This window comes from Lepisma saccharinum, chromosome 14, assembly GCF_977018435.1.
Source record: "Lepisma saccharinum chromosome 14, izLepSacc3.1, whole genome shotgun sequence".
NCBI classification, from domain to species: domain Eukaryota; kingdom Metazoa; phylum Arthropoda; class Insecta; order Zygentoma; family Lepismatidae; genus Lepisma; species Lepisma saccharinum.
Window position 1 is genome coordinate 54,190,510 of NC_139242.1, and position 24,546 is coordinate 54,215,055.

Below are 24,546 nucleotides of genomic sequence, written 5' to 3' on the forward strand. Positions count from 1 at the left end.
GCCCAACTGGTTCCCGGAGGCACTGTGGCCTTCATGATGTGGTGGCTCCCTATTTCTACCGGTAGGCAGTCATTACAGTTCAAACCCCCGAAATATATTTCTAGCTTCGTGCCTGATTAAGACAACTGTTCTTTATAGAAATTTTTATTAGTGCCCATTTTCATTACCAACCCCAGGATTACCCTAAGGTAAGGATTAGAGGTTGATTGAGCTCCAAAGCCACATTATGAATGGACATTGTCCAATAAGTTTCCACCTGGGATCACCCATAGCCGGAAATGAACTCCGGACGAGGTGTACTTCCCCGGAAAATGGGCCAAGTCCGTTCCCCTCAAATTAACTTTTCGTAAACGTCAGTGAGGAAGGCAATTAGAAAAGTGATCAATAACGTGCTGATTTATAGGCACCGTCCAAAATCATCAAATTAGACATTTAGAAAGGTTCTGCAACTTTTTATAAAAAGATACTCTAACATGGCAGCGAATATGAACATTTAATTTTCACGTGTTGACTTGACTCCCACCCCACTTGGGCACGCCACTGGACACGGACAGTCCTCTGATTTTACTACAAATCCGGTGGGCTAAGAAACTACTCAACAGCGGAAATCGAAAATAGGGATCTTGATTGAACCAATAAACAGTGGAAACGGTACGCCCGAGGATTGATTTCTTCCCAGTATCAGCTGTGTGGCTGGCAACAATGAACAAGTGAGAACAAGTGATGACGAACCTGCGTTGTATATTTGGTATTTGCTCTAAGTAAATAAAAGATAAAAGTTTGTAGGTAATAAACAAAGTCGTGATGAGTTATGATACTTTTGTGTGACAGTGTACTGTTCTGAGAAGTAATTGCCTCCCAGGAATAGACGCTATTGCATTTATGAGATGTTTGGTGGAGATGATGATGACATCGACTTCACACCTTCTAACAGGTTAGTATAATAGTCACGAGATGTGTCAACTGCATATGTTAATCGATTACATTTTACACGATTATTCGACTGTATGTTTATGGGAATGGGTATAGATAACGTAATATAGAGTAGAAAGTCTAACGTCAGATGTGTACTCCACTGCGCTAAATTGTAATCTACGGACTTTTCCTGTGAAGTACAGAGCAGTTTTCCTTGTACTTGAAAAAAATCTGTGTTGTACAATGTACTATAGCGTGTATCGAAAATATGGTAACAGTATGGTATAGGGGAAAACACTTTTCACTGGTTCATTTTGTCATTTTTACATTCGTACTTACCTATTAGGTATACATTGTGAAACATTGTTTAAGGTGGGATTTTGCTTTTTTCACGAAAATAGCTTCAATTTTCCACATATAGAGTAATTGTTGTTTGTTCCTCTCGCACACAATCTTGACTAGCGTTGTCGGTGATCAGTGGGTTTGCAGTGTTGCAACCTTCTTCACCGGGTAATACCTATTTTGTGTTACATATTTTGTATTTTTTTCCGGGTTCGAAAACCCCACGAACCATGTACGTGTAGCACCACACACCATTCACGGATAGCCCCACAAATCATTCTAATAGCCCCGCGAACCACGCATGGATAGCCCCACACACCATTCACGGATAGCCCCACAAACCATTCTAATAGCCCCACGAACCATGCACGGATAGCCCTACAAACCATTCATAAATAGCCCCACGAACCATGGATGCAAGGTTAGGTTAGGTTCTGTGAGGTTATGCAAACAGTTAAAATTGTCATGTTCTGGCAAAACAATGGCGAGTTTGGAAAGAAACACTGACCGGAGATTACGTCCTTGAATGCACGGAACATTTGGTTCATGTAGTCGAACATAATGGAGGCAAGAGCTTTTGTGCATCGGAGAGACATTAATGTAAAAAAATACATGATTTACCGGCCAAATAAGTTGAACGAAGGGAGAAAACACTTCCACGAGCTTTCAAAAGTCTACAGAAACTCAGTTCCGTAAGTAGTTTCTCCTGTAAATTTGAAGAAATGTGTTTTTTCTAAACCATACTGTTACCGAAAATATTGGTATATTAAAAAGAAAAGGAAGCATAGAAAGAGAACAAATCTGTAGGTCTGTAACATTCAAGAGTTTTGACTGTTTTGTGGTGTCCGTGGTCACATCACCCACCCTCGATTTTGCAAGGAGTTTTTTAAATTCTTTTTATGAATATTATGTGTTGCAAATTGTGAAGAACAAAATTCTGGAGGGCGGAACGAAGTATTTACACCAATAGAGCCGTTTAAAGTTGTGATGTAGCCATTTGAAGTTGCAAGGTGGAAGTCTACTTGCGGCTATGATAGTTTCGTAGCACCCGTACTCTACTTGCGGCCATGTTAGTTTTGTAGCACCCATACTGCCTATGTAAAAGTCAGTTTTTCAAAGCTATACCCCAAGAAATGTCATGAAAATTGCTGTCCAAATTTCCCGCCGATTCCGGGCTCCGCCCCTGGGGTAATTAACCTACCGCTCCCGCAGACCCACCTCCACTTTGCTCCAGGTACCCACCTTTCTCTATAGAGTCCCTTTGGAAGGCATGTTAGAAACTAGCCTGAGCCACCTGCCCAACACATTTTCCTAACTGAAACATTAGGAAGGTACCACAAAATTAATAAACCTCAGAAGGTAACTTACCTCTTTATCCCAAGGCCAGGCACTGAACGAATAGCAGGTCGTGCGCCTGTGACATGAATCCATGATGGAAGCCCTGAAAAACCGTATTGACGTTACATAGGTAAGGAATTTTAATGTTATTAAAATGTAAGTTTCGTAGCACGTAGAACTCTAAAAATTAGCCACTGGACATGATTGTAGAAGTACATTTGAAGCTTGGAGAAACTAATTATCACAGTTAAAAGTTTCATTAAGTATTATTTACGAGAGAAATTATGATTTGAAAAGTGGCTTACGTGAGGATCCATGCCTCAAGCGAGCAGCCATTCTTGGTTTGCAGTTGTCTCAGACCAGACTACTATGTGCGGCTAAAAGTTTTTTTCTTTTTTTCCCTCCTCCTCCACTTGAGACCAGATATCACATGTATATGTTTAGGGATGTTATTTTCAGTGGCGTAGCAAGGGGTGGGCAACCGCCTGGGGCCTCGCATCCCATGAGGTTGATACGAAAAATGTAATAAATACAGTAGAAGTGAGTAAAAAAGACTAATTTTTGTGGGAAATAAGATTTAAACATTCTGTTTTTATCTGTAGCTTTAAATTCTACTTAAACATTATAATTTGAATGAATAAGTCAAATCATACAGACAGGCGGACCCTAAGCCTAGGGAGCCCATACAAAGTAAAAATTATTGTATTTCTCATGTGAAACCTTTATGCAATAATTTACAAAAGCTTACTTCGATATTTTTACCCATTTATTCTTTTCTTGAATAAAAAGCCTTTGTCTTGTCCTTTCTTCTTCCTCTTGACCTTGCACTTCCGACTTTTTTGAGGCATTTAAATATTCAATTGATAATTTTAGCAGTTTTTCCTTCCTTCTACAGCTTCAGATTTCAGCTCCAGGAAAACAGAGAAAGACATTTTTAGGCTGAGTGAAATTATTAAGTATCATTTTTGTCAGTAATTTATTATTATTATTTAAATATGATAATTTGCTGACGTATCGCTTAATATTTTGTGTAGATTTACATTGAGATTTCAAATTTAAAGAAGGAATGGGGGGCCTCGCATCCTAGTCCCGACCATGGCCTCGCGATATTTTAATTTTATTTTAATGCTAAGAACCTCAAACCTGGCCTGGCTAACCAAACAGCAAAACAATTTGGGGACGTTTTCTTAATATAAACCTGACTTGGAAAACCTAACAATGAGAAAATTTAAGAATTTAAAACCTCTACACACCTCATTGTACATGATGCAGTACCAGCAGCAGTCTGTATCCAATACAACAGTACATGAATGGCAGTTTACAAAGAACTATGCATAATGCATGTATAGAAGTAGTCACTAAGGTGTGGAACATGTAAAGACATGAATAGAAGCCGAATCATGTTAAAAGTCTTTGTGTACTATCATTAGTTCTGAATTAAACAATCGGAACTTAGGCCCTGGTTCACATTAAATTCTACAATGAAATCATATAACTTTTTCAGTGCCCTTGTATTGTATGGTCATCCAACAATAGTGAAAAATGGTGCTGGATATTTTAAATCTATGTATATTTTTCGCTATTGTTGTACATTTAACTGTTGACATAGACTCATCTTGCCTGATATAGAAGGTTTTATATGCGTTGTATCAGCTCTTGAAATCTTACATTATGTAAAACAAAATTAACAAATCTTGAAGGTCTATTTGGATACACATCTTCATGTAAAACTATAATAAGAAATTCATGTTAGTAGCTAGCCCTGTCTAGTTGGCTGCACTTTTTGACACTCAGTGTAGTGCAGGTGTACCCCGGTGTCAGGCTGGTACACTCCTGTTCATATAAAATGGCACAAACTTCAACTGGCCAACCTTATAAAATGTGCCACTTTATGTGAACAGGAGTGTACAAGGAAATGACGTTCGAGCAACTAGACGAATAGCAGTGTTCAAGTTCAGAAGATTCAACAAATGCCTGTCTGGTACTTTAAACTTTCATTTCATTAGTTAGCACGTGCCACGTGACCATACAGCATGTGCTACACAGCTCCAGAACGTAGTGCAAATGGTGCAGACACAAAATACAATACTTGACTCCAAATCAACGAGTCAGTGTTGCATCATGTAACCAACTAGACGGTTGTGCAAAGATAGTCAAAAAGTGTAGACAGGTTGTTATTGTTGCCAGTGTTGACTAAGAGTAACATTTTTTTATGTTAATATCCAGATAACATTTTACATGTTTATGTGAAAGTTAATTTATTTTTGTTTCAGTTCCAAATTGGCCTCATTATTTGGATTGGAGAAGCCAGCAATTGAAAAGAGCTCCTCTTTAACATATGTTGCTCCAAAACAACCTAAGAAAGCTCAGTCAGACACACTTGTGCATCAAAAGGGAGAGGGTGGTGAACAGAGTTCATCAAAACTGGAAATCATATGTGCTAAAGCTGTTAGTGCATTTAAACTGTAAGTACAATGTGTGTGTGTGTGTGTGGTCAGCACATGAAAGTCCTATCACTGTTGGCTTTCTATACCAGAGTCTGCTACGTCTTTTCAAGTAGCTCCTACTGGGAATTGAACCCAGGACTACTCGCACCAAGACAAGCATGCAGGAGCTCAATAAGGGAGTTAGATAACAGCAGTGATAGGATACAATGTGCTGATAGTTTATCACCTAATGATAAGCCATATGGCAGAGCTGTAACTCCATGGATTTTATTTTGTTTATTAATGCTTTATGCATGTACATTTACTCAAATATTCTTGCCCTTCAGTAAGCCACGCACTTGGTTTTTGAGTGAAAAACCCTTTTTTCATGCCACTACCACTGCATTTTACAACTACCTATTCGTATCTTTCATATGGTAGATTGCCCACTGTCGCATGACATTGGTGTCCATATTTGTTTTGCAATAGAACTGAGCCACCCAAAGTATGGTTTGCAGTCACTTGTGGCCTGTTTTACTACTTGTAAAATTTATAATCGATATTTTTGCCTTATTTTTGGTGTAAGTAAAATGTAATTTGACCCATGACCAATTGTTCAATTGTCATCCCTGGCTCTGCATATAAAAAACTTTGTGTGTTCATACAATAGATAACAAGAACATCTCTGCTTGAAATTTCACACCCTGCCTTCAGTTGGCTCCATACCCATGTAAACATATGCATCCTCATATTCTATCTTATTTTTTGTGTAAAAGTGTGCGTGGTGTACTCGAGTAAATATGGTATATGATTGCAACTTAGCTCTCTGCATGCAGTTACCCATGTGTAGGTTCTCATCCTTCAGTCTGAAAACAAATTGTCTGAACTGGACAAACTGATAGCAGCTGCAAAATGAGTGTGGCCCACATTTCTGTTGTTGGTTTGCAAGGGGGCACCAAGACCACTCTTTGCAAATTCTGAGAAATGTCAAAGTGCTTGGTGCATATATCACAACACAGAATAAAGAACCATAATTTAATGAACACTCTCTGTAAAACACATATGCAGACATACAGTATACATAAAAACATTTTAAATGCAAAATATAATGAGTTTTCAGTGCACATAGTTATGGCAAGGTTTGAAAACTTGTTTTGTTACTCAGTGCATAATGTTTTGTACCCAAGTTTGGAAATATAAGTGAACTAAATGGAATAATTGATTTCCATATTGTTATCTCCTATTTCAAACATTTTTTGGTGTTGTTAGTAACATATTTTTAAAAATAACTTTTTTTCTTTGCCCAGAGAAGAAGGAAAATATGTTGAGCAGGGAAGAGTTGGGGCAGCTATTCTTGGAAATCAATTAAATCATGTCTACCAGCTTCTTCTCTATAAGGGACAAAAACAACACATAACTTTTGCAAAAATTACGCTGAAGTTTCAGTTCCAGGTGAGTGCATCTCAAACCAATTTGTTAACATTGCATATGTGTTTGTATCGAAAGAAATACATGCTTGAAAACTTTCATATTATGTTGTGCATTTTGTAGATGCATTATCAGTAGACTAAGGATTTATATGCACTAAAAACTAACAAAATATGAATGCAAATTCTCTGCATAAACCTTAGAAACATGCAAACTAGACAACGAATGTGAATAATAACTATGGAAATATTTCTGGGTAGTGGTAATGTTATCACCTTGTAATCAAGGCATCCCAGGTTTGATACCTGGTGGGGCACACAATGGTTTGGATCCCACTTTTCATTGTAAGATACTTTCAGAGGAGCCTGTCTGTGCATAAAGTGGACTTAAAATAAGAACTCAAATGAATATAATTCTACTGCTATCCTATACATTACAAAGAAAAGTTAAGACTGCCACATAAAAGACCACTAACATTTATTCATTTTGTTTTTAAGTAACATTAAGTTTTAAGAACTAAAACAAAGCAGAGGGCACCTATATCCAGCAAAGCAAGTCTGTAAACATGTAAATGTACGAGGACTATTTTTTTTTAACCTCCGATGGTGCCACCAGGTGACGCATAAAGTGCTAAGAAGCGGGGTGTCACGCAGGGGGATTGGGATCCCCCTTGCCGCCACCACCACAGCCAAGGCCAAGGCTTCAGTTAAAGCTGAGCGACGGGCACGTAGAGATGTCTGCTACAGTCGACTCTCCTGCCAAGTGCGAGGTGTGTTACTGGTTGACTTTATATGGAGCCAGGGACCACAATCAATGTGGCTGCATACTGTGAAACATTGTGCAGACTATGCAGAGCCATCCAGAACGAACGGAGAGGCATGCTGTCTTCAGGCATTGTTTTGCTTCATAACAATGCCCGACGACATGTTGCTGCATCAACCCAAGACCTTCTTCAACGATTCCACTGGAAAGTGTTTAATCACCCTCCCTACATCCCAGACCTGGTGCTGTTTGACTTCCACCTTTTCTCGGCGATGAAGAAGTGGTTGGGAGGATGGTGCTTCCACACCAATGAGGAGCTTCGAGACACCGTGCAGACCTTGCTCAACAGACAATCGGCACCTTTTTTTTTTTTTTCAGAGGGTATTGGAAAGCTGGGGCATCGGTACGATAAATGTCTGAATCTTCTTGGTGATTCCGTTGAAAAGTAGATTATAGGTGTACGTAACTTTTGTCAATAAACCTATTTTGCTATTCACTGTGGTTTTGATTTCATGCCCTATCGGAGGTTGAAAAAAAAATAGCCCTCGTACATAAAATGAACAAGAAAAGTGGAAAATACTGATGGAAATATTTAATCAATGTATATTTGTGAATGCCCATGGAATACAGAGTTTCCTGAAGCCAGTACTGTTGTATTTGTACTCTAAAAATATATTATAAACAGAATTAAAATTAGTTAAATGCTATAATCTTCTTCGAGAAAACGTGGAAAAGTCTGGTTTGGGTAAAATTAATGGGAAGCTTCAAAGTTTGAAAGTATTAAGACAGGTTGAACAAGTGTAGTGATTGTTACCCCACTGATTCTGTATTTCATCCTTGGTCTTCATCAAATTTACGCATGAAATGGGATTTGTAAATTCTGTGTATTTTCATGTTTTTAAATATTTTTTTTAACAGGTCCAGGCCAACAATTATGCTTCATTTTATAATGACAAGAGACAAAATTGGTCTCTCAGATTTGACTCCACTGAAGACTTTGTAGCTTTCACCAAAGAGGTGGGTACTGGTTTATGGTAGATAACACTTTGAACTGATGCTAATACCCCTAACAATTGACACCACTAATGATGCTTGAACATTGTAACAATTAAACATTTTGTTCAGAATATTTATAAATTATTAATATGCAAGTAGTATTCATTCCATTATTATTTTCCACCAGAGTTTCACTTTAAAATATTGAAATAAATATGTAATAGATAATCAGAATATTAAAATATATGTCTTTTAATTATTTCACTTTTGCAACACAATGTTGATGCATTATTAAACAAAACTTTGCACAGTTTGTAGGATAATTATATTTAAACTCAGTGAAAGTGTTGTGTGGCATTTTTGTGAACTGTATCCAGACTTCGGCGGAAAAGTAACAGCTATATTTGTGATTAAATTTGGTCTGGTACTAACAATACCAGCCTGTTTGTAGTTATTATTGCCTTGTAATGGATATTTTAAGTTACTCATTACTGCATTCTTAATCAGGAGTGCTTCAAATCAAAGAAATTGAACATATATAGTGTAAAAGTTTCATGCTAGCGAAGTACTGCATGAAATAACCATTCAGTTAACAGCGTAAATTATGCATATAGATAAAATTTAATTTTCTAGTTTTGATTGCAGTTCACACAACTTCCCTCAATTGTGCATATTTTTTGTCAGAACTATTTTTTAAAAACTTGTCTCAGATAATTCTGTTTTATCAATGTAGAGCTTTATTCTCGTATGACAGAATTAACTTCAGAAAATATGTTGTATTTCAGGTAGGTTTGGCCAAATTGAACAGTGCCGCTGGAATACTGGATGCTGTACTAGTACAGGATCTTCTTCCTGGGGAAGGTAGCAGGGTGGAAAACGGTGATGCTGTGGAGATCCGATACATAGGATGGATATTCAAAAATGGGAAATTCAATCAGGTATATACCAGTAATTGTTATTTCTCTTATAGTCTACAGTTATTACAAGCATAAAAACACAGTGTTTCATTGTGACGTTTCAGGAGAACACACACACCCTTCATCAGACATTTATTTTTAGTTTGACTAAAAATTTCAGCCTGGCGACTATGGTCTTTTGCTGTAATATTGCCGTTTTTTAAGTTCGTGTGTATGGAATTTTGAAGATTCTAAGTTCAAATTGCAGTACAACGTAAGTTAGCAAATTATTTTTTTTATCAACGTTGTGAACATTCCATACAATCAGTAACAATTTCTTACTATTTGCCCCCCTACACCCCATTTTCGTACTTTATCACATGATTTAGTGATGTTTTGAACATGCTGATGCTCAGCTTCTTATAGATTAATTGATTTGCTTGATTTTACTTCACTTTTAGTGCCACTTTTGGCTAATTTGCGAAGATGGGGATGAGTGATGATTTGATGAAACTGATGAATGAACACTTACAAACATCCATGCCCAGGCTGGGATTCGAACCCGGAACCCATTGGGTTGTAGCACGATGTGCTAACCACTCCACCATGGGGGCTGGCTCAGCTTCTTATAGTATGCACAATTGCTAGTAGATGGTTTCCTGGCACCTTGCTCTAAAGAAGATTTTTCGAGCACTGACAGTGGATGTTGTCAATGTTACATTGTTGTAATATATCAACTTAACTCTGAAAATAAGCAGTCTGTTTTATTTTTATTTCAGAAAATAAAAATTTTGATCACATTATTTTTTATTTAAAAATTATGAATCCCAAATATCATCAGGCAATTCAAAATCATCATTGCTTTCACAGAGTTTCTTGATTTTTTCTGTTACATTAAATTTTAAAGATGGTGGCTTACTCCACTTGTGAAAAAGAAAACTCCATAGTGGGACTATATTATCATTTTCATTACTTAATTTATTCCAGTGTTCTTCTGCAATGAACGAAGCTTCCCAGACATTCAAATCTATGTTACCAGCCACTCGTTTTAAAACCCTTCTCTTTTTAATCAAATGCTTCTCTTCGATGATGTAAGCTGACAAACCTGTTCTTGGGTTTAGATTTATAATGTCCAAATCGTGTTCCTGCCAGCTTATTGCCATTTTCCTTGCTGTTTGTCCTACATAATCCTTTGAACATGAACAACTTATATTATATATTCCTGTGGTTTCCACATCTGGTAGAGATTTTCTAATTTTGTATTCATTAAATGTACATTCCAAAATTCTTGGTGATCTAAAAACAATTTTGAAATTAAATCTTCTAAAAAGTTTGCAATTTTATGTGAGAATCCCTTGTCGAATGGAATGCAAACAAATTTATTTTCATCATCATCTAAGAAATTCAGTGCTTTTTCTTTTGAAATCACAAAATCTTCCGTGTGTCACAAGGAAACTAATGAAAAAGAGAAATACCAACAAAGATGAGAAATCTGTTGAAATAAATTTGCATTCCATTCCACAAGAGATTCTCACATAAAATTGCAAACTTTTTTAGAAGATTTAATTTCAAAATTATTTTTAGATCACCAAGAAGTTTGGAATGTACATTTAATGAATTCAAAATGAGAAAATCTCTACAAGATGTGGAAACCACAGGAATATATAATATAAGTTGTTCATGTTCAAAGGATTATGTAGGACAAACAGCAAGGAAAATGGCAATAAGATGAACACGATTTGGACATTATAAATTTAAACCCAAAAACAGCTTGGTTTGTCAGCTCACATCATCGAAGAGAAGCATTTGATTAAAAAGAGAAGGGTTTTTAAAAAGATTGATGGGAAACATAGATTTGAATGTCTGGGAAGCTTCTTTCATTGCAGAAGAACAATTAAATAAATTAACCCTTAGTACGCCGCGCGGTCTGACGAAAGTAAGCCCAGTGTCGCCGAGGCTTTGAGCGCGAAATTTGAATTCGTATACATAATGAAGAAAAATCGTAATAACTCTGGCACTATGGGACCAATCTACTTCGGATAACTTTTGTTTTGCAGGTAATACATCGGTGCATGCAACCATGTAAAATTTGGATGCCCCTACCGCGGGGGGGTTACGGGCTGCATCTCCCGAATTTCAATGAAAAAAGCATAAAAATATGGAGTTTGCCCCCTCTTCTCCAACTACTTTGGGGAGAAAACCGAAACTTTTGCTTTTTTTTTTTTTCAAAGAATGGACCTTCCGCGATAGAATGAAACTTGATTCATGTTCGTGGGTGCAATACAATTTGAATAATAAGGCAAAACGTAAAACTGTTTTTTTCCTCAAAACAGCGAGTTTGCATATTATTCATAAAATTGTTATAACTCGGACACTATGGGACCAATCTACTTCGGATAACTTTTGTTTTGCAGGTAGAACATCAGTGCATGTGGAGTTTGCCCCCTCTTCAGCTACTTTGGGGAGTCAACAGGGAACAAATGGATTCACAGTAGCTACACAAGATGCAAGTGCGAACGAAAAAAATCAGAATCACATATCACAAAAAAATTACCCAACACAAGTTCTACACAGCTCAGGTGGCACACAATCGGAAAGCACAAAACACGGTCTTTCACAGCCACTGCTCTGAACGTCTATGGCGAGGCCTTTCCTAAACAGAGGAGGGTAGGGAGCCTTTGCAATCCTTTGTTTTGTCTATACTTCTGGATAGACTCATGATTCTGGCTTCTGGCTGTCGTCAGGCTTCATTGCGTTTCTAACATAGAGGCGACAGAAAGCTGACACCGCTAAACCTCTTCCAATCCAGCCTCTCCTTGACCCCCCCCCCCTGCTACTACTTTTGGCTGGATCACCAGGTCTAAACACAAAGAAGAATGTGTGCCTTATCAGTACTAAATCACAGCGTTGGAAGCTTGGAGGAAAACAACATCGTAAATACCAAGCATTCATTGTGTCTGTCAAGTGTGAGCCCAAACACGTGACATATTCCGAGAAAGGAGGGGGGATTTGGAATTTTCGTAAACACATGTTCCCGAGCCGAACTGTCAGTGTTTCAACCTCAATATACAAATATAAGTGTGGCAAACCCTCGATAATTGTATCTAAAGCTGTTTGTTCCATATATGCAACCGCGGCTGACAGGGACATATTTTTTTGTTCCACATATGGAACGGCGGGGGACTAAAGGTTAAATAATGAAAATGGTAAAATAGACCCATTATGGAGTTTTCTTTTTCACAAGTGGAGTAAGCCACCATCTTTAAAATTTAATATAACAGAAAACATGAAGAAACTGTGAAAGCAATGATGATTTTGAATTGCCTGATGATATTTGGGGTTCATATTTTTTAAATAAAAAATAATGTGATCAATTTTTTTTATCTTGTTTTCACAGTTAAGTTGCTATATTACAACAATATAACATTTATAACATCCATTGTATAACTGATTCTTTTTTTGTTTAAAAAAAGACTAACCATTGTTGTTACTGTATCTTTAGTCAAACTGAAAATAAATGTCTGATGAAGGGAGCGTGTGCTCTCCTGAAACGTCACAACAAAAAACTGTGTTTTTATGCTTGTAATAAACATAGACTACAAAAGAAATAATTCTACAATGCAAGCAATGCGTACATACAAGGAAAATCAGTAATTGTTAACCCTAGAAAACTAATGTGTCGTCAGACAGGCTATGCATGTGGTGTCGTTTTCTTGTTTCACCCCCTTTCAATTAACTCTTCTGCTCCTTGCCCCTTCTAGCTTCATTTTGGTCGGAGAGACTAATGGGGAAGTATCGATGTCCTTTTACAAGCGTTCCTTCAGTGTGTTTTTAACTGTTTTTAATTTTGTGTCGTCTGGCAGACGAAACGTTAGTATCTACGTACACCAAAAGTTCCACGACAACTTCGCAAGATTTTGCTACCATCCAGAATGTGGAAATGCAAAAACTAATGCAGTTGCTGAAAAACAGCCAAGAAGGAAGATCTGTGCATTCTGCCCCCTCAATCAGATTAGATTCTTTTGCTGCCGTTGCTCCAAAGCTATGTGTGGTGAACACCAGTCAAAGTGTTGTTTTGAGTACACCCAAGACTTATAAAAATGTAATTTTGCATTCCTATATACTATTCATTTTTTTTGTAAGTAAATAATTCTAAAGAAATCAGTAGTCCAACAGACGAATGGTTAGCTTTAACGTTTGGCACAGGACACATTAGCTTTTTAGGGTTAAATGTGTTAAAACATATTTCACCCACAAGTACACAGAACATTTTTCTGCGTGCATACCCATTAAGCTGTATCAAATATATATATATTTTAAATTCAAAAACATGTAGGAGCCAAAATCTTAAGGCATACAATATTATAAAACTTACGTCTGGGTGGTACAGCTCATATCACACAATAAAAGAGGAGTTGCTCCATATACGTATGCCGCGTTAGCTCTTGTCATTAGGGCATCTGAATGACCCAGGTTCGATCCTCAGCAGTGGAGAACTGGGAATTTTTCCACCTGTTCAAGTGGCTCCAGTGCCCACCCAGCATCGTATAAAGTGGGTACCTGGAGGAAATTCCGGGGGGTAAAGGCAGCCACGGACATGGTGCTGTTCACATCGCCTCCATCTTCAGCCGTGATCAAGAATGTGTGCGGCCCTAACCTTACACCCCCTATACGCCTTCATGGCTTTTTTACTTTACTTTGTTGCTCCATATAAATATGTCAACTACTTTTTGTTTACTCATTTAAGGTATCCTTAAGGTTCTTTGTGAGTGTTTACAAAATATTTCAAGTCCCTTCAGTTGTACTTTTTGTGATTGTAAAGTACAATTGTCACCATAGACATGAAAGTACTACTGATCAAGGACATACGCTTCATGTTTTTAGTTACGATGGAACCCTGATATTACATTCTTAGATTTTGCATTTTCCCACATTATACATTAAATTCTCATAGTGCACAATGGTGTAAATTTTTCTTGGATTTTCATTTTCATGGTCCGAAGAAAAATGTAAAATTTAGGTTTCCTTACATATGTATTAAATTTTCCTCATTGAAGTTAATTGCTTGTGTTTTGTTTACACTTTAGGTGTTTGACGACAACCTAAAGTCAGACAAAGCACTACGTGTGAAGGTGGGGAAAGGGAAGCTAGTTCAAGGCTGGGAAGAAGGACTTCTAGGTAGTAGAAAGGGAAGCAAGCGGCTTATAGTCATTCCTGCCTCTCTAGGATATGGAGCTAAGGTAATTATTTTTGTTAATGAATACCTTAACACTGTGTGCGATCATGATTTAACTTATACCGTAAGTTTTCAGCCAACAAGCTACGGGTCAAAATGTAGAATACCTAATGTTGTTGTGGATCTTGCTTTGATGATTGGTAACAAGACCTCCCCAATAGTCATCATCATCATCCTTTGCTGTTTCCCTCCTCTGGCTGGGTCAGCATAGAAGTCAAGCCTCTCCATTTTTTCCTGGTCTTTCCACAGTGTTCCAATCTTGTCCTCTTCTCCTAACACTCTCCGCTATCTGCTCTTTTCACCGACAGCTTGCTTTCCCCCTTGGCCTTATTCCCACTCCTTCAGCATGGTAAGCTCTTACTGGTAGTCTTTCTGCATCCATCCTCTTCATGTGTCCGAACCATCTCATCTGTGCCTGATCTATCCTGTCCTGAAGCTTCACCACACCCACTGTCTGTCGGATCTCCTCATTCCTTATTCTTCCCCAATATACTCCTTAAAAATTTCATCTCCACTGCCTGCATCTTTCTTTTGTCTCTCTCTGTCATTATCCACGTCTCTGCTCCATACATAATTATCGGCACATAGTATGTGTTATATATTACCTTCTTGCATTTCATAGGTACATCCCTGTTCCATATTAATCTTCGAACACTTTGATATAGTCCACCACCCATTTGTCCTCTTCTGTTTACCTCCTCATCTATTCTTCCACTTCTCTCATTTATGCTTCCTAGATATTTGAAGCTCCCCACTACCCTCAACTCTTCCGCACCCATCTTTATTCTTGGTTCATTTCTGGCTCTGTTTCTTCTTGTTATTAGCAGCTCGCTCTTTTCTGCACTGAATTTCATTCCTTCTCTTCTGATTTCCTCATTCCAACTATCAAGCTGTCTCCCCAATAGTATGGTGGCTAATTCTGCCCTCTTGTAACCAAGGGATCCTGGTTTTGATTCTTTGTGGAAGCATATTGCACAATGATTCAAATTCCACTTTAAAATGTAGACCAAGTTCTTATTAGCCTATCTGAGAATAAAGTTTACTTAAGACAAACTTTGCCACGTCAATGTTTTCCTTTTCATAATATACTTCGTCTATATATACACACACACCCACTGGAAAATTAGCTGACACTTTCATCTAAATATTCAAGAATAAACAATAAATTATGTACAGCTATTGCTATTTTGATATCTGATGTGGAAACAATATACAGAGTGTCCACATGAAACCTCCCTGATTTCAAATTACAATTGTGAGTTAACTATTCGACATAGAGCCTTGTGGTTGGTTGCATCATGTAAAGCAAACAAAAATGTTTTTTTTTCCCCTTTCTTTCTTTTCCCACTTCTACAATGGCTCCTTTTGTAACTTTCAAAATGTCTAGCTGATACATCTGGTGGCTCCCATTCATTCAAACACACGTCTGAAATGTCTTTGGACTGAAATTAACAATTTTGTTTCCATGTACCACATCACACATTCCGCTTTTTCTTGTGCTGTCGTTGTCTTTGCTAATTACTCAGCACCAAAAAAGAAAGGAAGAAAAACTTTTTGAGTTGCTTTGCATGATGCTGCAAACCACAAGGCTTTATGTTAGATAGTTCCCTCTCAATTTTAATTTGAAATCAGGAAGGTTTCATACAAGCAATGAAATATAAACAAGATTGACAACATAAGCCTGTTGTTCAGTAGTTATATTTATAGACTTGTGTTAATTGAATTTGGAAAATAGAGGAGTGTAATTACACTCTTAAGGGTAATTCTGTTTAATTTTCTTCATTTCTAAAAAAATAGGGTAAAGAAGGTGTTGTTCCTCCAAATTCGGTGCTTGCTTTTGAATTTGATGTCTCAAGAGTGAAGCAGCATAAGGATAAGGAATCATCCCGGTCAGATACGCCTGTTTTTACGGAGGAATTTACTGATAATGCAGTACCACCCAAGTAAGTACTCTCTTGTGTATCTGTTGTTTTAAAAGCTTCTTAACCAAATAAAAGAAAAGTAAAGGTGAAATTGCATCACCAGCACTATCATATTATTACCATTGTTAGTTATAATTCAGTAGGGATGGGATCGATTAATCGGTACCCTATAGACATATCGGTAAAATTACCGATCCAATATATGTAAAAAATCTTATAATTTAGTGCAATATTTTGCCATTATGTTAGAATTTTTATGAATATAATCTTCATGCCCTCCTTTTTAAAAAGTAAATGTCTAAATATGCAGATTTTTTTGCGTTGCAGTCACGTGGTAACATGCATTTATTAAAGAGGTCAATGAACCATTCAAGCGTCATTTGGAATTTTATATTGGGTCAGTAGACTATCAGTTATCAGTATCAGTAATTTTTTTATTGATATTGTCCAAAATTCCATATTGGTTCATCCTTATAATTCAGTGATACTTGTAAGCAAAATTCTGCAGCTTCTGCTTTCATGGCAGATTTTTGTATTAATAATTAATTCTACTTTTTTGTACATTGAAATAAAACCTTAAAAATATTTAGAGCAAAACTTGTAGGTTGGAATGTGGAATGTGGTATTATTTTCCTGTAGTTTACGGTTATTACAATCATAAGAAAACAGCATGCCTGATGAAAGGAGCGTGTGTTCTCCTGAAACGTCACAAAGAAAAACTGTTTTCTTATGCTTGTAATAACCGTAAACTACAGGAAAATAATTCTATAATGCAAGCAATGCGTACATACAAGAAAAACTGGAATGTGGTAGTTTCAGTGAGTAGCTGCAGTACCTAAGTTTTCTAATGTCAGTACAACAACTTAGACTACTGTTTCCATGCAGTGTAGGCACAGATGAGAACACTATCAAGGCAAGAGGAGCTTCCATATCTGAAGCCTTAACGAGCAGTCCGAGATCTCACAAGGCTAGCATCATCTCAAGAATGGCGAAGATGGGCCAACCCACTCTTCTCTTGCCAGGAGCAGTTGCTTGCAACCCAAGCGATTCAGAAGATAACGAGGTGAGTGGTATTGTTACGAAATGCTATGAATAGATATACAATGGATTTTCATTTAAAGACATAAAAATACCGTCCCTAAAATTGTAATACAAAATTATATAAGCCGAACTTCTTGGCAGAGTTGTTATCACAGGATGCTGCAATGCCAAGGGTTCTGGGTTCAAATCCCAGCCTGGGATGGGTGTTTTTTGTTAGTGTCCCTTAATCAATTTGATCATGTCACTTATTTTCATCTTCATGATTAGTAGAGGCATGCAAATTTCGTTTTTGACGAAAACACGAAATATGAAATAACAGGCTATAATGTTTATTTTTTCATGTTTCTGAAAGGTGTGAGGTGCATTTTTCTACCCTGTTTTGTCACGAAATAATGCGAAATATACTCTTAAACACGAAATTTACCGTTTATATACAGACCCGACACTTTCTGAAGTGTGAAGTATCCTGTGAGTTATGCAATTCACAGAAAATTGATTAATTCTGCTGTAAATATTTGAGAAGCAAAAATGGAACCCTTTACACAGAAATAAACTCAATACTCTGGTAACTACATAAATGTGCTATTAGAAGGAATAAGTTTACTTTGTGTAATAAGAGCAGTTTTTAAATCAAATTTAGGATTATATTCACAATTTTAAAACCAAAATGTCATTCTATATAGCACTTTTGATGTGATTATTCACCACTATAACACCGAAATGTTATATTATTTACCACTTTTGAACCTGAAATCGACTCTGTTTTTGTATTGAAATTTTGCTTTTTTATTTACCAAAAATATATGCCTCTAATGATTAACCAAACATGGCAGAAATGTGAAGTAAAATAAAGCAAATAAATCATTCACTCAAAAATTCACACAAGAAATGACACAATTTTCTGTGAAAATATTTATAGCAGGATAGGGTTCATATTGTTAAATTAGTGTATGGCATGGGTGTTCGTTAACAAAAAACACAAGACCTGAAAATTCATTTACAAAAATAACCATGCGGGTGTGATGTTCTGACTAGTCGGTCCAGGTTCTGGCCAAAGATCATAGAAGATTATATTCCATAGCCTTTAGTCTTAGACCCAAGCCAGCCGTAAATTGCTAACTACGACAACTTAAGAAATCAAGACACTTTTGATTTTATTCTGGAAAAAATTATAAGTTTATTGCATATTACTTACTTGAGCAATGGGTACATGGTAGCATTGGAACAAATGAAATGTGCAGTGCACAGTCCCCAGGTGGCACTGGTTGAAAACAAACTAGAAACGCTGGCCGCTGATGGGGAGCATCATACACAAAGAGAAACAATTGTTTAAATTACATTACGGACACGTTATTTCTTACCACTGACTTCTTCTATGTTGAAAGTTTGAGTTCCGTATAGAAATCATAAGTAGACACAGTGATTAAACTGTTTCACTATAAAGAGTGCACACTTTGTGTTGTTATAATAAACAATGAAGTAGAAGTAAAATGATAATGAGGAATAGGCTTGATGACACTAGCTGAAGGTTATTGTAAAATGTAGTTAGACAAAGATTTACTGTTTTCTCACTACTGGTGAAGATTTTCGAATACTGTCATACTGTGCTGTAAAAAAGAACGATGTGAATCCCTGTGTTACTAGCGGTAAGGAATCACAAGAACTGTGTTTCTCACTTCCAAGTTTGTTGGCGGTAAGGAATGGGTAGAACTGTGTTTCTTTCCTTCAAGTGTGCTGGTATCTTTTGAACAAGGGTGGATTGTCCTCCTTTCTCACTTCGCTGTAGCTCCGCCTACGTCGGGGTTTTCTGTAAACACTATGGAGCTTCAGGGCTTCGGCAAGTAAAACTTTTGTCCTTCGACCAAAACACTGGCTGTGGGAAGTGATTAAAATTATTTGTTTCAATTTGGACCACACTGCCGTAAATTTCTTGCGACTTCGGACATTTTGATTTGTTTATCTCTTCGCTGGATGCCTTAATATCACGAGGTTAGTGAAATGAAATGTGATGAAATTCACAGCACAAACTCAGTAAATTTTCCTATTACACGTCATGTAAATGATAACAGTCACTGAAATTTATAGTTAAGTTGTTTTGTTTTTTTGCAAAAAAAAAAAAATGCATGGAATTATTATACATTTGTGTAAGAAGAATATATGTTATTTGCATGCCAGGATTGGAAACTGAAAATGCATTTCCCTTTTCCTCTAAACTCTGGTTTCTTTTTTGAGGACACTTGTTACAAAAAATTGTTTCATTTTTTGCAATTTATTTTCAACAATGTTGAGTTAACGTGATATTTGTGTGATTAACATGCAGAGTTGAAGACATAACATTACTTTGTTAAATCATTATGTAGTGTTCTAACTGTATCGTTAATCAAACTAAAAATAAATGGCTGGTGAAGGAACCATGTGTTCTCCCAAAACGTTACAACAAAAATTGTGTCTATATGTTCGTAATAACCATAAACTAACCGTTACCCTTAGTCGCGTCCTCTTCTACCTGCCGGTGTTGAGGGGTTACAGAGAGCTCTCCAGACGTTTCTGTCCAATGCCTTTTCCTGTGCCTCTTTCCATCTTATGCTTCGTTTCTCCAAAATCTCTTTGACACTCATATTCCATGTCTTTCTTGGTCTTCCTTTTGGTCTTGTTCCTTGTTGACGTGCTTCCCATATCTGCTTTGGCAGTCTCGTCTCTCTCATTCTGCTCAAATGACCGAACCATCTGAGTTGATTACGTTCAACTGTTTCTTGTAGTGGCTGAGCATTTAAAGATTGCCGAATGGTTTGATTCCTTATCCGATCATTCCTGGTTTTCCCACTTATTCTTCGAAGGTACCTCATTTCCATTGTTTGTACACTTTGCAGGTGTTTTCCAGTCATTGTCCAATTTTCACTACTATATGTAAGTGTTGGTATATAAATTGTTTTACATACAGTGAATTTTGTTTGAGTAGATATTTCTTTTTTGCCTATAAATCCTCTGTTTATCATTTGATATAGCTTTCCTGTCTTCATGATTCTATCCCTTAATTCTTCCTCTTCTTTTCCTTGACTGTTTATAATTACTCCAAGATACTTGAAATTTGTCACTTGTTCTAAAGGTTTGTTATTCAGTTTTATCTTATGGTTTGTCTTTTCTCTGCTAATTATCATTGTTTTAGTTTTCTCTGTATTTATTTCCATATTCTTTTTCTTTAATTCTTCATTAAGAATATTTAGGTTATATTGTAAACTAGCCTGTGTATTAGCTATTAGTATAATATCATCAGCATATATGAGCTCTGTTAGTTTAATTGATTTCATATTCCAGTATCCTACATGAAATTGTTTCATTTTTATATGGCATTCCTTTATTACTTCATCTAATAAGATTATAAATAGATATGGTGATAATATATCTCCCTGTTTAACTCCTGTAACTAAAAGGTAAATAATTATAAAGTGTTTTGGAAATTATTTTAAAGGCCACGAAATTTAATTTTGCTAAGTGAGGGGAAAACATGTAAAGTTTGTAGCTTCCAAGCTCTAACTCAAAATCGTTTTCTAGGAGGAGGTCTCTGGCACAGCTTCTCCACCAACTATCAGCAATGCGTCTGTGTCCGGATCATCAAGTACCAGCAAACCTCCATCAGTGTCTCAGGTACAATCTAGAGAGTCGTCACCACATCCCACTGTTAACAAGGTTTGTCAACCATCAGCCTCTGCAGGTGCATTGCAGAAAGTGGCAGCTTACCCATCAGAACCTTGGCAGAGACAGGAGTTCCTAGTGAGTTCTTGCCATTATGGAAATTGTCAGCATGTAGGGTACATATAAATTATTTAAGATTGTTTCCTTTTAGTGGCTGGCTTATCAGAATATACAGTGTGTTTTAAAAGTCCTGCAGGATTCAAAAAAGCTATAACTTTAAAGTAATAGGTTTATTTAAACAAAATATTGTTTTTTTACAAAGAGGCAAATTAAATTTTGTTCTGCCCATGCTGCTGAATGACATGTGTGCAGGTAATCACAGGATCACTTGATTCCAAGATGTCGTTAATGCAGGAAAAAGAGGACCCACATCTTGGCCAGCATGGTCACCAGTTCTTACACCTTGCTATTACTGGCTGTGGGAACATGTCAAGACCCAGTTGTATTCACAGAAACCAACAGATCTTGACCTCAAATTCAATATACGTGATGTGATTCACAACATTCCGGATGAACACAATTATCGGATTCAAACAAAGATTGCAAGAGTGTTTGGACGTGAATGGTGGCCAACTGGAGATCTCGCGATGAGCCAAACCACATCAAACATTAATTTTAAAGTTTCCTCTGTGTAACAAACAATATTTCGTTGTAATAAATCTATTACTTTGAAAGTTATATATTTTTAGAATCCTGCAGGACTTTTAAAATGCACTGTATAATGAGGATGAGGCAGATTATTTGGTAATCGACCACTATTGGCCAATATAGCCATATTGTTGTGTTGGTAAATTTACCTATAATTTTACTGATCTGGACTCCTAAACTGCAATCGTGTGTTAAGGATTGGGAAAGAGTGACAGGTGATGAAATGTATGTCTTTTTTGGATTAGTAGTGTTGATGAGCATAATGCAGAAGACACATCTGAATAGTTATTTTAACAGAGATGCTTGTATGGCAATCAACATTTTTCCACAAACAATAATCCAAAGCAGATTTTAACTGAAACATGTCAAGAAAATGTAATAAACTGGGCAATTTAAATACAAACTAAGAAATAGTGTTAAGGTGTTTCATTTCAAGTTCTTGTAGGAATTTAAAACTTGGCTCTAGGGTTTAAATGAACAAACATTAAATTTACATTGAGTAGTATATTTATAAAATACGAGAGAGAGTCACAGTGGTGTAGTCGGTAGGATGTTTGACTGCCATGCAGGAGACCCAGGTTCGATTCCAGAGGTGGGTTATCTAAGGTCGGAAAATGTAGCTCTGAGGCTCACCCAGCCTCAAATCGATTGGTACCTGGGGGGGGGGGGGTAAAGACAGCTGGAGCATGGTTCTGATGACATCACCTCCAAATTTACTTGAGATCGAGAATGTTTGGGCCCTACCCCCCCACATCCCCTAAATGCACCTTCATGGCATGCAGCTATATCCATGGGGAACTTTACCTTTACCTTACCTTATTTATAAAATACATGGTGAACTTGTGGAGAAAAATGGTGAAACTGAGCACATGGGATGTAATCAAAAAGTACCAAGACTGGCCATGTAGAGAAGAAACCTTACTATTATTGCTGTACCACCTTTTAATTCCCTTCAAAATATTCTCCCCAAAATCTAAGCACTTATTCAAGCAGGTCTTTTCATTGACCGAAACAATTTTTTTTATACTAACTTTTTTAAAATTAATTTGGCATATCACTGCAATTGACTTTATAGCCTTTACATTGTTATTGTCAAATCTTTTTCATTTTACCAGTTTTTCGAGGCAATCCAAAATCATGGCGAACCATGTTGGGTGACTATCGGAACTTCTGAAAAACAGATATCCTGTGTTAAGTAAAGATCTGAATGGGGTGAAATTTGCATGCTTGTCCATTGTGATGTAAGATGTGCAAAGACACATCACATGGTTAAGCTTGTCAGCAATGTGATGCACTGTTTACACAAATAAATTATTTTACGTGAATAACAGAATCTCCATTTCTGCTTCTTGATAGCTGCCCATGGAATCATCACTCAAAACAGTTTTTATCATTTTAAATGCCTGCAACCATTTTCCTCAAATTTACGCAAAATATTTAGCACACACGCATATACCTCTCCTTTCTTCTAACATTCTGAGCGTAGAATAAAATATACACTACAAGGACATGCAATTATCCACTTGATAGTGATTGAAATCCAGTATCCGATATTTCTTTATTGTGCAAGGATGAAACACCCAAGGTCAGATTTTGGGTGTGAATTCCAATGGAAGTGACATTGAATCTTGTTCAACATTATATAGCACAAGAATTAACCTGTAAGACTTGCATGGGGAAATTGTGACCCTTAACCCCTTCCCTGTAGCGATGTTAAAGGGAAGTATGACCAAAAAAAAATCATCTATATATAGATGCAACCGCAAATTCGTATCATCGTAAATAATGCAGAACTAACTATAAAAAAAATGCCACAAAATGAAGCTAAGGCAAACAATCTATATATAGACTCTGCAAATAAACATTCCATATTAGGTAAGATCAAAAGTAAGGTTCCCCCTGCATGGAGCACCATGCCTTGAAGGCATATTTAGGGAATGTGTGGCTAGAGCCCCACACCCCCACTACATATTCCCGATCTCGGCCATTTTGGAGGTGATGTGCCTTTACCCTTCAGGGTTGCCCCCAAGTACACATTGATTTGAGGCTGGGTGAGCCCCAGAGCCACTTTATGTAGGGACTAGGCTGGTAAAATTCTGACCTCAGAACATCCACCCCAGGAATCGAATTCAGGTCTCCTGCATTGTAGTCAAGACACCCTACCAACTAAACCACCGTGGCTCTTAATTCCATATTGCAAAATATATATATATATTTTTTCAGGAACTGACAAAGCATCAACAATGGATTTTTTGATGACCAGTAGCTCACATAGACTAATAATAGCACAAAAAAAGCGGTGTCTATAAAAATGACTTCCCGCAATACAAGAACCGCAATTTTGAAATACCATCTATATATAGATGCTTTGCAAGAAAAGGGCCCAATTTTAGAGACTATATATAGCTGTGCCACAGTTAATGGGTTAAATAGAATATTTGTATTTTTTTTATGTATGTGCCTGGGGGATAAAAGCAGCCAGGGGTGTGCTGCTGATCACATCATCCCCATCTTTGGCCGTGATAAATAAAGTGGGGTCCTAACTCAACTCCCCCCCCCCCCCGTCCCTATATGCCTTCATGGCATGGTGCATAGCACAGGGGAGTACCTTTGCTTTTTTTTTACTTTTTATGTGGTTGCACAGGCCTTCAACAGCTTTCTGTATGAATGATGTTCCCAAGGCCATGCTAGTTTACAAGCGGGTGTGTCCATTTAAACCTACATTCCCCCAACACCGGTAATCACACTTTTCTAATATCAAATATAAATATAGGGTTGATACCAATATGATTCATCAATTCCCACCAATACCAGTAGTTGAAAGTTGTAAAAATTTAAAGCAGTTTAGAGTATTTAATTATATTAGTTTTATTAGGACTATACCATATCAATCTACCAGAGTT

General features: G+C 37.0%; 1 protein-coding gene across 1 annotated transcript in view; it reads left to right on the top strand.

The window, feature by feature from the left end:
* Window positions 1–709: 709 nt before the first annotated feature.
* The window catches only part of LOC145998893 (FK506-binding protein 15-like), a 49,621-nt gene continuing 25,784 nt past the window's right edge, over window positions 710–24,546 (top strand). The window contains exons 1-9 of the mRNA XM_083135620.1: window positions 710–934; window positions 4,869–5,060; window positions 6,329–6,473; window positions 8,130–8,228; window positions 8,993–9,145; window positions 14,191–14,343; window positions 16,137–16,282; window positions 17,147–17,324; window positions 20,855–21,073. Of these exons, the coding sequence (XP_082991746.1) occupies window positions 888–934; window positions 4,869–5,060; window positions 6,329–6,473; window positions 8,130–8,228; window positions 8,993–9,145; window positions 14,191–14,343; window positions 16,137–16,282; window positions 17,147–17,324; window positions 20,855–21,073 (1,332 nt within the window). The 5' untranslated portion in view covers window positions 710–887. The remainder of the gene's footprint in view (window positions 935–4,868; window positions 5,061–6,328; window positions 6,474–8,129; window positions 8,229–8,992; window positions 9,146–14,190; window positions 14,344–16,136; window positions 16,283–17,146; window positions 17,325–20,854; window positions 21,074–24,546) is intronic.